Source organism: Myotis lucifugus, unplaced genomic scaffold (genome assembly GCF_000147115.1).
Source record: "Myotis lucifugus unplaced genomic scaffold, Myoluc2.0 scaffold_581, whole genome shotgun sequence".
In the NCBI taxonomy this organism is placed as follows: domain Eukaryota; kingdom Metazoa; phylum Chordata; class Mammalia; order Chiroptera; family Vespertilionidae; genus Myotis; species Myotis lucifugus.
The window spans coordinates 133,049-148,817 of record NW_005871629.1 but is presented as its reverse complement, the minus strand read 5'-3'; the positions used below and the strand labels follow the sequence as shown (position 1 = coordinate 148,817).

Genomic DNA, 15,769 nt, shown 5'->3' with positions numbered 1-15,769 from the left:
ATGCACTAAACAAAGACCCCTAATAGCTGCAGCAAGCTTGAGAAAGAAGAACAACGTTGGAGCAATAAAAATACCAGATACCAAGTTATACTACAAAGCCACCATAATGAAAACAGCCTGGTACTGGCACAAGAACAGCATATAGATCAGGGCAACAGAACAGAGACCCCAGAAATTGACCCAGCTATTATGCTCAATTAATATTTGACTAAGGAGTCAAGAAAAATAAAATGAAGTCAAAACATTCTCTTTAGTAAATGGTATTGTGAAAATTGGACAGATACATGCAAAAAAATGAAACTAGACCACCAACTTACACCATACACAAAATAAACTTAAATTGGATAAAAGACTTAAATGTAATTCAGTAAACCATAAAAATCCTAGAAGAAACCATAGGCAGCAAAATCTCACATCTCTCATAGCAATATGTTTACAGATACATCTCCTAGGGCAAAAGAAACTAAGGAGAAAATAAACAAATGTGAGTACATCAAAATAAAAAGTTTCATCCCAGCAAAAGAAACCATCAACAAAACAAAAAGGGAGCTCACTGTATGGGAGAACATATTTAGTAATGATACACCTGGTAAAGGTTTAATATCCAATATATATATATAGGGAAATCATACAATTTAAGACAGATAATCTAATTAAAAGTTGGCAAAGGACCCAGATAGACACTTCTCTAAAGTGTACACACAGATGGCTAAGAGACATGAAAAAATGCTCAGTCACTGATCATCAGAGAGATGCAAACAGATAGGTGTCACACCTGTCAAAATGGCTACCATCAACAAATCAACAAATGACAAGTGCTGGCGAGGATGTGGAGAAAAGGGAACCCTAGTGCACTGCTGTTGGGAATGCAGACTGGTGCAGACACTGTGGAAAACAGTATAGAGTTTCCTCAAAAAATTATATATATAAAATGGCCATTTGACCCAGTGATCCCACTTCTAGGAATATATCCTAAGAAACCAGAAACACCATCAGAAAGAATGTATGCACCCCTATGTTCATAGCAGCACAATTTACAATAGCGAAGACCTGGAAATAGCCCAAGTGTCCATCAGTACATTAGGGGATAAAAAAGCGGTGGTTCATTTATACCATGGAATACTATGCAGCAGTAAAAAAACAAACAAACAAAAAGGATCTCTTACCCTTTGAGACAGCATGGAGGCACCTGAAGAGTATTATGCTAAGCGAAATGAGCCAGTCAGAGAAAGAGAAGTATCACATGATCTCACTCATATTGGAATCTAATGAACAAAATAAACTGATGAACAAAATAGATCCAAAGGAATAGAAGCATAGAAGAGACTGTGGAATATCAGAGGCTAGGTGGGGGAAGGTGGGTGCGTGGGGAGTGATCAACCAAAGAACTTGTATGCATATATGCATAACCGATGGACACAGATAATAGGGTGGTGAAGGCCTGGGATGAGTTCGGGCTGGGCTAGAAGTTGTCACTGGGGGAACAAAGGGGACATATGTAATACTTTGAACAATAAAGATAAAAAATAAAGTAGGGTAATGAGTAGAATAAATGTAACTGCATTGCATGAGAGTTCCAATTGTTCCATTACCTCACCAGAACTGCTGTGTATTATTTGTGTGTTTCATTTTAGCCATTTTAGCAGGTACATAGTGGTATCTCATTTTTTATTGACCAGTGGTGTTGAGTATCTTCTCATATATTACTCTTTGTATTTCTTTGGTGAAGTATCTGTTCAAATTTTTGCCCATTTAAAAAACTTGGGTTGCCCTGGCCGGTTTGGCTCACTGGATAGAGCATCGGCCTGGGTACTGAAGGGTCCCGGGTTCGATTCCGGTCAAGTGCATGTACCTTGGTTGCAGGCACATCCCTGGTGGGGGGTGTGCAGGAGGCAGCTGATCAATGTTTCTCTCTCATCGATGTTTCTAACTTTCTATCCCTCTCCCTTCCTCTCTGTAAAAAATCAATAAAATATATTTAAAAAAACAAACAAAAAAAACCCCCAAAACTTGAGTTGTCTTTTTTAGTTACAAAGATCTTCATATGTTTGGATACAAGTCTATTTTTAGATACTGTGGTTCATCTTTGTATTTTCTGTTTTTAATATTTTTTATTAATATTTAGAGAGAGGAAAGGAGATGGAGAGAGCAACATTGATTTGATGCCTAGTGAGATTGAGCTGGAAACTGGGAATCAAACCTTGCCACCTTTCGGTGCACAGGACAAGACCCAACTCACGGAGCCACACCAGCCAGGGCTGTCTTTGTATTTTCTTAATGGTATCATTTAAAGAGCAGAAACTTTTAATTCTAATTATCAGTTTTTTTCCTTTGTGGCTTGTGCTCTTAGTGCAGCGGTTCTCAACCTTGGGTTGTGACCCCTTTGGGGGTCGAATGACCCTTTCACAGGGGTCGCCTAAGACCATCGGAAAACACATATATAATTGCATATTGTTTTTGTGATTAATCACTATACTTTAATTATGTTCAATTTGTAACAATGAAAATACATCCTGCACATCAGATATTTACATTACGATTCATAACAGTAGCAAAATTACAGTTACGAAGTAGCAACGAAAATAATTTCATGCTTGGGGGTCACCACAACATGAGGAACTGTATTAAAGGGTCGCGGCATTAGGAAGGTTGAGAACCACATTTCTACAGAAATGTATTCTCACAGTTCTGGAAGCTTAAAGTCTGAAATCAAGGTGTCAGCAGGGCCATGCTCTCTGAAGGCTCCAGGGGAGGATCCTTCTGAATTTATTCAGGTGACATTGATTAATAAAATTTATAGGTTTCTAATGTGCAATTCTGTAATATATCATCTGTACATTGTATTTGTGTTCACTGCCCAAGGTCAAGTCTCCTTTCATCACCATTTATCTCCCATTGCTATCTGCCTCAAGCCCCCTTATTCTCTGATAATCAACATACTGTTGTTTGTGTCTATGAGTGTTTTTTCTTAATCCCGTCACCTATTTCACCCAGCCCCTCCCTTCTCTCAGCTTGCAGTCTGTTCTCTATATTTATGGTCTGTTTCTATTTTGTTTGTTTATTTTGTTCATTAGATTCCACATATAAGTGAAATGATATAGTATTTGTCTTTCTCTGACTGGCTTAATGCACTTAGAATAGTATCTACCCTCTAGGAGTAATCTATGCTGTTGCAAAAGGTAAGATTTATTTTTTTTTAAGACAGAGTAGTGTTCCATTTTGTAAATGTACCACAGCTTTATTTCAAATTATAATCTTTATTGTTGGAAGTATTACATATGTTCCCCTTTCTCCCCACTAACCCCCTCTAGCCCACTGTCACCTCCTGTCTCAGGCTTTCATCACTTAATTGTCCGTATCCATGGGTTATGCATAGATATACAAGGTCTTTGGTTGATTACCTCTCACCGACCCATCCTCTCCCGCCTTCCCTCTGAGATCCCGCACTCTGTTCTATCCTTCTATGCCTCTGAATCTGTTTTGTTCATCAGTTTATTTTGTTCATTAGATTCCACATATGAGTGAGGTCAGGTGGTACTTGTCTTTCTCTGACTGACTTATTTCACTTAGCATGATACTCTCCAGGTCCCTCCATGCTGTCTCAAAGGGTAAGAGATTGTTCTTTTTTGCTGCTGCATAGTATTCCATGGTGTACCTGTACCACAGTTTTTTTTTATCCGCTCATCTACTGATGGGCACTTGGGCTATTTCTAGATCTTAGCTATTGTAAATTGTGGTGCTATGAACATAGGGGTGCACACATTCTTTTTGTTTGGTGTTTCTGGTTTCTTAGGATATATTCCTAGACGTGGGATCACTGGGTCAAATGGCGGTTTAATAGTTTTTTGGGAAAACTCCATACCGTTTTCCACAGTGTCTGTACCAGTCTGCATTCCACCAGCAGTATACTAGGGTTCCCTTTTCTCCACATCCTCGCACTTGTCATTTGTTGATTTGTTGATGGAAGCCATTCTGACAGGTGTGAGGTGATACCTCAGTTGTGGGGAAGCATGAGACTTGGTTGGAAAGTTTGTAAGGAGGACATTCCAAGAAAAGGGAAGTGTGTGTAAGGCCACCCACCTGTTTATTGGAATTCTGACTTAGGGGAGTGCTGAAGACGGTGCCCCTAATTTTTCCTTGACCTTTCCATACAAATCTGTGCATGTGCAGACTCCCGGGTGTTTACTGGAATCCTTATGCTTAATCTTTGGGTGTCCTTGCTTAAAGGATACTACAAACACATGTGTCCTCCCAATATTTTTTACCCTACTGATTATATCTAAAAGAGAAGCTTTATCTCAAACTGCTGCTACAATAAAAGCCTAATGAGGCAGGCAATCGAGGCTGTTTGGTTCCTTTAGCCAGGCAGTACCTTAGCCCTCTTTCACAGCAAAAGTTGTGTTGGAGTAATCCATTCATCCGTTGCTCAGGGTCGGCTTGCCAGCCCCAACACTCAGTGTCGTTTTAATTTGCATCTCTCTGATGATAGTAACTCTGAGCATTTTTTCATATGTCTCTTGACCATCTGTATGTCCTCTTTGGAGAAGTGTCTATTTAGGTCGCTTGCCCTTTTTTAAATTGGATTGTTTGTCTTCCTTTTGTTAAGTTGTATGAGTTCACTATATATTTTGGATATTAAACCTTTATCAGATGTATCATTAGCAAATATGTTCTCCCATATATTGGACTCCCTTTTCATTTTGTTGATGGTTTCTTTTGCTGTGCAGGAGCTTTTTATTTTGATGCGCAGAAGTCAGTATTTTGTGGGAGAGCCACACTCAAGGGGCCAAAGAGCCGCATGTGGCTCGGGAGCCGCAGTTTGCCGACCACTGCCCTAGGAGATGTATCTGTAAACATGTTGCTATGAGAGATGTGTGAGATTTTGCTGCCTATGGTTTCTTCTAGGATTTTTATGGTTTACCGAATTACATTTAAGTCTTTTATTCAATTTAAGTTTATTTTTGTGTATGGTGTAAGTTGGTGGTCTAGTTTCATTTTTTTTTTGCATGTATCTGTCCAATTTTCACAACACCATTTATTGAAGAGACTGTCTTGACTCCATTATATGTTCTTGCCTCCTTTGTCAAATATTGGTTGAGCATAATGGCCTTACTCAATTTCTGTGGTCTCTGTTCTGTTGCATTGATCTATATGCCTGTTCTTGTGACAGTACCAGGCTGTTTTCATTATGGTGGCTTTGTAGTATAACTTGATATCTGGTGTTATAATTTCTCCAACTTTTTTCTTCTTTTTCAAGCTTGCTCAGCTATTTGGGGTCTTTTTTTAGTCCATATAAATTTTTGGAGTATTTTTTCTAGATCTGTAAAATATGCTGTTGGTATTTTAATAGGGTTTGCATTGAATCTGCAGATTGCCTTGGGTAGTATGAACATATTAATTACGTTGATTCTACCAGTCCATGAACATGGTATATTCTTCCACTTGTTTATATCTTCCTCTATCTCTTTTTTCAATGTCTTTAGATTTCCAAGTACCAGTCTTTTACCTGTTTGGTTAAGTTTATTCCTATTCCTAAGTTTTTATTTTTTTGTTGCAATGATAAATGAGATGATTCGTTTAGTTTCTCTTTCTGAGAATTCATTATTGGTGTATAAAAAAGACATCAATTTTTGGGTGTTGATTTTGTGTCCTGCTGCATTGCCAAATTTATTTATTAAATCTAGTAGTTTTTTGGTGGAGTCTTTAGGGTTTTTTATGTACAATATCATGTCATCTGTGAATAATGAGAATTTTGCTTCCTCCTTTCCAATTTGAATGCCTTTTATTTCTTCTTGTCTGATTGCTATGTCTAGAACTTCCAGTACTATGTTGGATAAGAGTGGTGAAAGTGGTATCCCTATCTTGTTCCTGTTCTTAGGAGAGATGGTTTTAGTTTTTGCCTGTTGAGTATGATGTTGGCTGTAGGTTTGTCACATATGGCATTTATTATGTTGAGATATGCTCCCTTTATTCCCACTTGGCTGTAAGTTTTTATCAAAAATGGGTGTTGGATTTTGCTGAATGCTTTTTCTGCATCTATTGATATAATCATGTGGTTTTTGTCTTTCAGTTTGTTTAGGTGATATATCACGTTTCTTGATTTGCGAATATTGTACTAGCTTTTCATCTCTGGAATAAATCCCACTTGGTCATGGTGTATGATGTTTTTAACATATTTCTGGATTTGCTAATATATTTTTTTAAATAAATCTTTATTGTTCAGATTATTACAGTTGTTCCTCTTTTTCCCCCCATAGCTCCCCTCCACCCAGTTCCCAACCCACCCTCTGCCCTTACCCCCCACTCTCCTCATCCATAGGTGTACGATTTTTGTCCAGTCTCTTCCCACACCCCCCACACCCCTCTCCCCCCTGAGAATTGTCAGTCCACTCCCTTTCTATGGATTCTATTATATTCTATTATATTCACCAGTTTACTCTGATCATCAGATTTTTTATTCACTTGATTTTTAGATTCACTTGTTGATAGATATGTATTTGTTGTTCATAATTTTTATCTTTACCGTTACTTCTTCCTCTTCTTAAAGAATACCTTTCAGCATTTCATATAATACTGGTTTGGTGGTGATGAACTCCTTTAGCTTTTTCTTATCAGTGAATCTCTTTATCTGACCTTCAATTCTGAATGATAGCTTTGCTGGATAAAGTAATCTTGGTTGTAGGTTCTTGCTATTCATCACTTTGAATATTTCTTGCCACCCCCTTCTGGCCTGCATAGTTTCTGTTGAGAAATCAGCTGACAGTCGTATGGGTCCTCCCTTGTAGGTAACTTACTTTTTTTCTCTTGCTGTTTTTAAGATTCTCTCTTCGTCTTTTGCTCTTGGCATTTTAATTATGATGTGTCTTGGTGTGGTCCTCTTTGGATTCCTTTTGTTTGGGGTTCTCTGTGTTCCTGGACTTGTAAGTCTATTTCTTTCAGCAGGTAGGGAAAGTTTTCTGTCATTATTTCTTCAAATAGGTTTTCAATATCTTGCTCTCTCTCTTCTTCTGGCACCCCTATAATTCGGATGTTGGTATGCTTGAAGTTGTCCCAGAGGCTCCTTACACTATCTTCATATTTTTGGATTCTTTTTTCTTTTTGCTTTTCCGGTTGGGTATTTTTTGTTTCTTCGTATTTCAAATCTTTGACTTGATTCTTGGGATCCTCTTTTCTGCTGTTTGATCTCTATATATTATTCTTTATTTCAGTCAGTGTATGCTTAATTTCTAGTTGGTCTTTTTTCATATCCTCGAGGGTCTCACTAAATTTATCAGCGGTTTCTAGAAAATTCTTGAAAAACCTTATAACCATGGTTTTGAACTCTATATCCAGTAGTTTGCTTTCCTCCATTTCTGTCATTTGTGATCTGTTTCTTTGTCTACGCATTTTGGCTGCTTCCCTGTGTTGATAGAATGGCTTTGTGTGCTAGGTGTCTTATAGGGCCCAGTGGCTCAGCCTCCCCAATACCTGAGGTGGACACTCTTGGTGCACCCCTTTGTGGGCTTTGTGCACAGTCTTGTTGTAGTTAAGCCTTTATTGTTGTAATTATCACTGGGATGAATTGACCTCCAGGCCAATTGGCTGTGAGAATCAGCTGTGTCTGCAGTGGGAGAACTTCTGTGCTGAAGACACCCTTCTGGGGCAAGATTTGCTTCAGAGGGGCTTTGGTGCTCACTGAGTCTGCCCCCTGAGTGTATCCCTTATGGATCTGAGGAGTTGTAATCTGGATGGTCTCAATCTGCCCACTGGGTACAAGGGCTCTTGGATCTCTAAGGAGGTGCTAATTTAGCCTCTGCCTGAGGCTACCCAGCAGGAGCTACGTAGAGATCTGCAGATTCCTCTCCCTTGTTTGGGGTTTGGAGATGCCCCGATGAGGCCCAGCTGTGAAGCAATGCAAGCTGCTGTGGGGCCTTGGGCCTTCTTTTGGAAGTTCTGGGTCTCTCTGACCCAGCTGTAGTTTGTTAGGTAATTTTAGATCTCAAAGGGCCAGCCCATTCATATACAAAAGCCTCTGCGCACAGCTTGGGTGGGGCAGGGTCTCAGGGAATCAACAGGGCGGAGCAAACAGCTATGGCTTATCCTCAGTCCTACCCTAAGAGGCCCCGAGTCTCAGTGTCCTGGTAATCGCTGCAAGCACCTCTGAGAGAAAGCTGCCCTCGAGTTCTGACCGATGCCAGACAGTCCAGTTTCTCCCCATATGAGTCTGGGTCCCCAGAGACTTGCCGGGAACTGGAGTTCAGAGCAGTCGGGAGCTTGAGACTCCCTCCTGATTGAAAAAGACAACCTCGTCCTCAGTTGCCAGCCCTTTCCACGAGCTCCTCCGTACCTCTGCACGTTACTTCTGCACCTCCTCTGAGGCTCAGTGTGCTTTTCTCTCTCTTCCTAGTTGTAGAATTTCCACTCAGCCAGCCTTCCTGTGGTTCTGGATGATGTCTGTTTTGTCTTTTAGTTGTATTTTTGAAGTGTTTGTTTGAGGCAGCAATTTCTGGTGTTTACCTATGCTGCCATCTTGGTTTCTCCTGGATTTGCTAATATTTTGTTGAGTATTTTAGCATCTATGTTCAGGTATACTGGCCTGTAATTGTCTTTCTTTGTAGTGTCTTTATCTGGTTTTGGAATTAGAGTAATACTGGCCTCATAAAAAGAGCTTGGAATATTCCTTCCTCTTGGATGTTGTGGAATAGTTTGAGGAGTAGAGGTGTCAGTTCTTCTTTGAGTGTTTGGTAAAACTCCCCTGTGAAGCCATCCAGACCAGGCTTTTGTTTATGAGGAATTTTTTATTACTGCTTCTATTTCCTCAGTTATTGGCCTGTTCAGGTTTCTGATTCTTCCTGTTTCAATTTTGGGAGATTGTATTTTTCTAGGAATTTGTCCATTTCATCCACATTGTCCCGCTTGTTGGCATATAGTTGTTGATAGTATTTTCTTACAGTCCTTTATTTTTGTACCACAGCTTTTTAATCCACTCATCTATTGATGGGCACTTAGGCTGCTTCCATATCTTGGCTATTGTAAACAACACTGAAATGAACATAGGGTAAATATAGTCTTTCAAATCAGTGTTTCAGACTTATTAAGGTTTAGTCCCAGAAATGAAATTGCTGTGTCACAATGCAGCTCCATTTTTTAATATTTTTGAGGAATCTCCATACTGTTTTCCATAGTGGCTCTATCAATCTGCATTCCCACCAACAGTGCACCTGGGTTCCCTTCCTGCACATCCTGGCCAACTTATTTGTTGATTAATAATAGCTATTCTGACAGGTATGAGGTGATATCTCATTGTGGTTGTAATTTTCATTTCTCTGATGATTAGTGACTTTGAGCATATTTTCATCTGTTTATTGGTCATCTGTATGTCCTCTTTGGAGAAATTTCTATTCAGGTCCTTTGCTCACTTAAAAAAAATATTTTTATTGATGTCAGAGAAGAAGGGAGAGGGATAGAGAGATAGAAACATCAGTGATGAGAGAAAATCATTGATTGGCTGCCTTCTGCGTGCCCCACACTAGGGATCGAGCCTGCAACCGGGCATGTGCCCTGACGGGGAATCGAACCATGTTCTGGTTCATAGGTCCTCACTCAATCACTGAACCATGCTGCTAGGCCTGTGCCCATTTTTTAATTGGATTATTTGTTATTTTGGTGTTGAGTTTTATATGGTATTTATTAATTTTTGATAGTAACCCTTTATCCAGTGTATCATAGACTAATAAATTCTCCCATTCAGTGGGTTGTCTTTTCATATTGTTGATTGTTTTCTTAATATTTTTTCTGACATATCTCCTCAAGCAAGGGAAACAAAAGAAGAAATAAACAAATGGGACTACATCAAACTTTTGCCTCTTTGTATCTTTTGGTAGTTGCTGGCCATTCTTGGAAGCACACTTTAATTGGTTGAGGCAATTAAAACCAGAACAATCTGGCCTCCAGCCCCCCAAGGCTATATCCTTACCATGTGCAGAATACCTTCACTTCATCTTAACTTCTCCAGGAAACTTGAGCAGTTCCATCACCAACTGAGTTTAAAATCTCCTCAAAATATTATCAACTCAGGATGTCCCAAATCTCATCTCCTAATTCACCTAAATCAGATAAGTGTGAACCTGAGTATGGTCTATCTTGGAAGACCATACTCAGGTTATTATTTAGCATATTTTATACTTTTTTGAAATTGTTATTAGTTTAGTTTTTTATAATGTAATGCTTTTTCTAATTATAAAGAAAACCTATATTTATGTAGAAAGGAAAGTTACCATTAGGGTGGTTAATATCTGACAGGACAATAAATTATAATCTTTAGTGTTTTCTGTCACATAGAAATTATTTGTATTACTACTGAACAAAAACCTAAGGTAACATGTAATTGACTAAGTCTAGGACTCTTAATCAACAGTAAGCAATGATTTGAACAAAGTACAATAATACATAAGTAACTATGTGTTATCTACATCTACATATATAAAAGCCTAATATGCTAAGTGTCTGACCGTTTGACTGGTAGCTATGACACACACTGACCACCAGGGGGCAGATGCTCAATGCGTAGGCATGGAAACATGGAACAGACTGATGAATCTCAGAGGGAAGGGGGAAGTAGGGAGGGTGGGAAGAGATTAACCAAAGATCTTATATGCATACTAGAGGCCCAGTGCATGGATTTGTGCACTGGTGGGGTCCCTTGGCCTGACCTGTGCCCTCTTGCAATCCCCTAGGGGGATGTCAGAGAGCCAGTTTCGGCCCGATCCCCGCAGGCCAGGCCAAGGGATCCCACGAATCTGTGCACCGGGCCTCTAGTAATTAAATAATCCTTAAGAGGGCCTGTTTACGCAATGTCCTCATGTAGCATTGAGAGGACATGCCACCTATCTCTTTGCTTTACTTCCATGCTTTAAATAACCTTTCTTAACATCCTATATCTGAAAGTTTTTAAATACATATGTTTTAAAACATTAATTTTTAAATTCAGATTATAGCAATCCGATTTCATTTGGAGGTAGCTAATTGAAAGGTCACTGGACAAAATATACACTAGGTTTTAACCAAAGCAGGGAATGCAACATGATTTCACAGGTCTATATGGGAAGGATTAGCAGAGAAACAATGCTTGTCCCATGTGAGGACTTTTTTTAGCTTGAACATGAACTCCTTGAAGACAGACACACTCTGTGGTTAATTCTTGTATCCATTCAATACTGTATTCCTAAGCATCTATTTCAGCATAGTAGGGCATTAAGAGAATTAAGCCACTGAGGGACAGTGACCGAATAAATGAGCAATATGCCGAGGCTGTGAAAACTTCAGTGGTCTAAGAAAATCCTTTGCATTGTGTGTTTGACCAGGTGAACAATTGTGTGCTGGCCTCAGGATACTAGTTAGACCTTCTGCTGAATCTCAGGACATAAGAAACCTTTATCCATCTTATCTGCACACGGGGACATGTCTTCACCCAGAAAGGCTACAGCAGAACCCGGTAGGTTCTCATGCAGCACACACTTTGGGTATGTGGAGACCAGAGGAACTAGAGTAGTACTTCCCAGACTGTAAAAATGCGAGGAAACATGCACATTGGTTAATTGTTAACCTGCGGATTTGTTAACCTGGGATTCTGATTCACTGCGTCTGTGGTGGGGCCTAAGAGTCTGAATTTGTAAAAAGGATAGAGTAGCAAGGATTAGGCTCGTGTTTTATTTTCTCTTTACAAATAACATTTTTTTTCTGATTATAAATATATTTACTGTGGAGAATTAGGGAAGTACAAAGAAGCACAGAACCACAAAGAAGAAAGCTCTTGGTACATAATAGTAATGCAATTTTAATTAGATGCCAGCTCGTTCCCAGCGGACTCATATTGCCATTGTCTAGCCTCAAACAGGAGTAGCTTGCTTTCATTTTTCAACCTCTCTTATCTTTCTTCACTCCTTCTGTTCAGCTCAGCTCCTGTTCCACCTCCTACTCTGCCCTCCTTGTTGTCAGCATTGCTCACTGCAGGTTTCAGCTCATGTTGTGCATGGGGCTGCTCCCTGGCCCTGCAGCTCCAACTCCAGAGTCCTCTGGTCCTGTTTCCACTCTGCAGACCTGGAGGCAGCTTGCTTTCTAATTGTGATATTACTGGTCCATAGCACGTATGTTGTTTTCAGTTTTTTCTTTCTGTTATTGACATTACTATTGACAATTTATTCATATTAATAGATTTTATTCTTTGGTTGAATTCTTTAGGATAAATTCTCAGGATTGAATTTCTTGAGCTAGTGAGTCTGAATTTTGTATTACTTTTGCTATCTATTGCCATATTATTTTCTAGAAGAGGTTAAGCATGTTATCAGCAGGTTACCAGTTATATTGTAACCTTACCACACTTGGTATCACAGCAAGAAGAAATGTTCCTAATTTATTTGTTATGAAATGATGCCTTGAGCTTCCTTAATTTACATTTCTCTGATAACTGTCAATGATTATTTATTTTCTTTTGTGTAACCGGAATTTCAAAAATTGATTTAGAGACAGAGAGGGAGAGAGAGAGGGCGGGAGAGCGAGAGAGGGGGCAGGGAGGGAGGTGGGGAGGGAGGAAGAGAGAGAGAGAGAGAGAGAGAGAGAGAGATCAATTCGTTGTTCCACTTATTTATGTATTCATTGGTTGTTTCTTGTATGTGCCCTGACAGGATTGAACCTGCAACCTTGGCATATTGAAACAGTGCTTTAACCAACTGAGCTACCTGGTCAGGGCTGTGTAATCAGATTTTTAAAAAATTCTGTTTGATCCTTTTTTCTCTTCTTATCTTCTGGTACTACTATGATTTAAATGTTGTCACAATTATGTTGTCCCAGAGGTGCCTTATACTGTTTTCCTTTTTATTTTTTTCTTTATTGATTAAGGTATTACATATGTGTCCTTATCCCCCTGTTGCTCCCTCACCCCCCCACTCATGCCCTCACCCCTCTGGTGTCTATGTCCATTGGTTAGGCTTATATGCATGCTTACAAGTCCTTTGGTTGATCTCTCTGCCTACCTCCACCCTCCCCTACCTTCCCTCTGAGGTTTGACGGTCTGATCAATGATACTCTGACTCTGGATCTGTTTTTGTTCATCAGTTCATGTTGTTCATTATATTCCACAAATGAGTGAAATCATGTGATATTTATTTTTCTCTGACTGGCTTATTTTACTTAGCATAATGCTCTCCAGTTCCATCCATGCTGTTGCAAATGGTAAGAATTCCTTCTATATTTTTACCGCAGCATAGTATTCCATTGTGTAGATATACTAGTGTTTTTTTTTTTTTGGGGGGGTGGCAACACCACTTTATTAGGCTGGGCCAGCCAGGAAGCAAGTGTGAAGTGAGCAGATGTGGGCCCAACATCATGGGGGACAGGGCTGCCCACTCAGGGCTGAGCCATGGAGCGGGTGGTGTAGGTCTGGAAGTGCTTGTGGGCCCGCTGGTGTGTGAGCAGTCTTAGGGACATGGTGTCCACAGCTGCCTCCAGCCCTGGCTGCTGAGTGATCTCTATTGTGTGGTCATTGGCCAGTTGCAGAGAGGCCAGCATGGCGCGGCACACCTCGAAGGCAGGCTGTCCCGCCACCAGCTTTGCAAAGGGACACCACTGTTTGAGCTGACTGAACCTTGAGACCATCTGGTCCCCATACAGGTGGATGTCAAAGGGCACATGCTGCTCCTGCTCCTGGAGCAGGGGCTGGATGCTGTCCTCCCAGTCCCTGACACACTGGCTCAGCTCCGTCTCCTGGACGAACTTCTGAGACGTGGTGATGAAGAGCTCCACGTTCCTCCGGACCAGCTCCTCGTAGCTCAGGGATGCCGGCATGGCCTCTGCTTCCAGGTCTGCAGCGTCCTCAGGCTTTGCCCCGTCAGGCTCTGCGTATTCTTTGGGCTCTAGAAAGTCATCTGCTGCCCCCAGCTCCTCCAGGGAGTCCTCCAGGCAGTCCTCCTCAACAGGCCACAGCCCCTCCTCGGCCCTCGGCAGCCACCGCTTAGCTGCCTCCCTCTGCAGTTTCCGGAGGGTCTCCAGCTGCTCCCTCACATGTTTCCAGTACAGAACCTCCATGTCTGCAAAGGATGGGCCCTTTTTCCAGAGCCTCCTGCTGTCAGCATGGTCAGCATAGGTGGCCAGGTACCACTGGTGGAAGTCCTGCAGCTTGGCGGTCCCCTTCCTCTTGCACTTCTGTCCTGGAACTCTCCTCCACGCAGGCGGGCACGGAGTAGGGTTTACCTTTCTTGAAGGGCTTAGAGTCCAGGGAGCTGAAGGGGTCCAGGCTCTGCCAGGGGTCTGGGGTCTCCTTCAGCTGGGACCCTGGCTCCAGGGCCTCCCGCCTCTCCCTCAACTCAAACCTCCTGGGCTGGGCAGTGCTCTGCTGTGGGCTCCTGGACTCCTGGGGCTCCAGGGGGACCTCAGGGAGCTCTGCCACCCCCTCTGCATCCTCATCCTCATCCCCACCTGTGGACATCGGGCCTTCTGGAGACGTGCCTGACTCCTGGGAGATGTCAGGCACAGGGACCGGACTCCTGATCATAGAGACTTCCATTGGCTGCTCCTCAGCGCATCCAGCTGTCCTGGGCAGCAGTCTTTCTGGGGGACAAGCCCACTGGCTCCAACATGAAGGCTCCTCGGGGGTGAGGGGTGCACGTGTTCATCCTAAAATCCTTCCGACTGGCCAGGACCTCCCCCTGACAGCTGTACAAGGGGTGGCTGTTCTTGTCCATCTCATCCAGGGCTACCAGGGCCATGGGCAGGAGGGGGATGATGGCGACCTCACAGGGGGCCTGCTCATTCCTCAGGTCCACATTAGCACGGGTGTCGGGCAGGTCATCCAGCAACAGGAACTCATCCTCCACCCGCTGGGAGGCCCTGGAGCTGGCGTCCCTGCTGGCCCCGTCTTCCTGCGCCGGGAGCTGCCTGGCCCTCCTCTTGCCAGAGATGAAATTGAGGGCCTGGTAGACCAGTGAGTAGAGGTATTCAACCTTATTACTGTAGACACAGGCGGAGCCCTGGATCAGCAGCGCTGCCTCCACAAAGTTCATTGTGGTTTTGCCTTCGTCAAAAGAAATGCAGATCTGGTCCGGCTCCTCCAGATATTCGCCCAGCTGGGCCGCCACGTCCACCTCCCAGTTCTTGGTGAGGTTGTGGATGGGCTGCAGGAGGTGGGCGAAGCGCACCTCCACGTCCTCCATGCCCGCAGTGGCTGGGGCAGCCCGGGGCCCACGGGGTTGGCTTCGAGGGGGCCAACGCCCTCAGCCCGCCACCACTTCTGGCGCCATTTTTCGGCTCCCGCCCAGGACAGCGAGAACCGCGGGGCACCGGGCGCACACCTATGACGCAGGCGCCTAGGCTTTCTGCCACCTACTCACTGGAAATGCCTCCGCGCGCTCGATTTACCAGTTTTTTAATCCACTCATCTGCTGATGGGCACTTAGGCTGTTTCCAAATCTTAGCTATGGTGAATTGTGCTGCTATGAACATAGGGGTGCATATATCCTTTCTGATTGGTGTTTCTAGTTTCTTGGGATATATTCCTAGAAGTGGAATCACTGGGTCAAATGGGAGTTCTATTTTTAGTTTTTTGAGTAAACTCCATACTGTTCTCCACAGTGGCTGCACCAGTCTGCATTCCCACCAGCTGTGCACCAGGGTTCCTTTTTCTCCACATCCTTGCCAGCACTTGTCGTTTGTTGATGATAGCCATTCTGACAGGTGTGAGATGGTACCGCATTGTTGTTTTGATTTGCATCTCTCAGAGGATTAGTGTCTTTGAGCA

The 15,769-nt window shown here is 42.5% G+C and overlaps 1 protein-coding gene across 1 annotated transcript; it reads right to left on the bottom strand.

Moving 5' to 3' along the window:
* Positions 1-13,285: 13,285 nt before the first annotated feature.
* On the bottom strand, positions 13,286-15,185 carry LOC102430272 (condensin-2 complex subunit H2-like). Its single transcript, XM_014446847.2, is given in 3 exon segments — positions 13,286-14,184; positions 14,186-14,570; positions 14,572-15,185. Coding segments are annotated over 3 exon segments (1,800 nt in total). The 3' UTR covers positions 13,286-13,383.
* Positions 15,186-15,769: the final 584 nt, after the last annotated feature.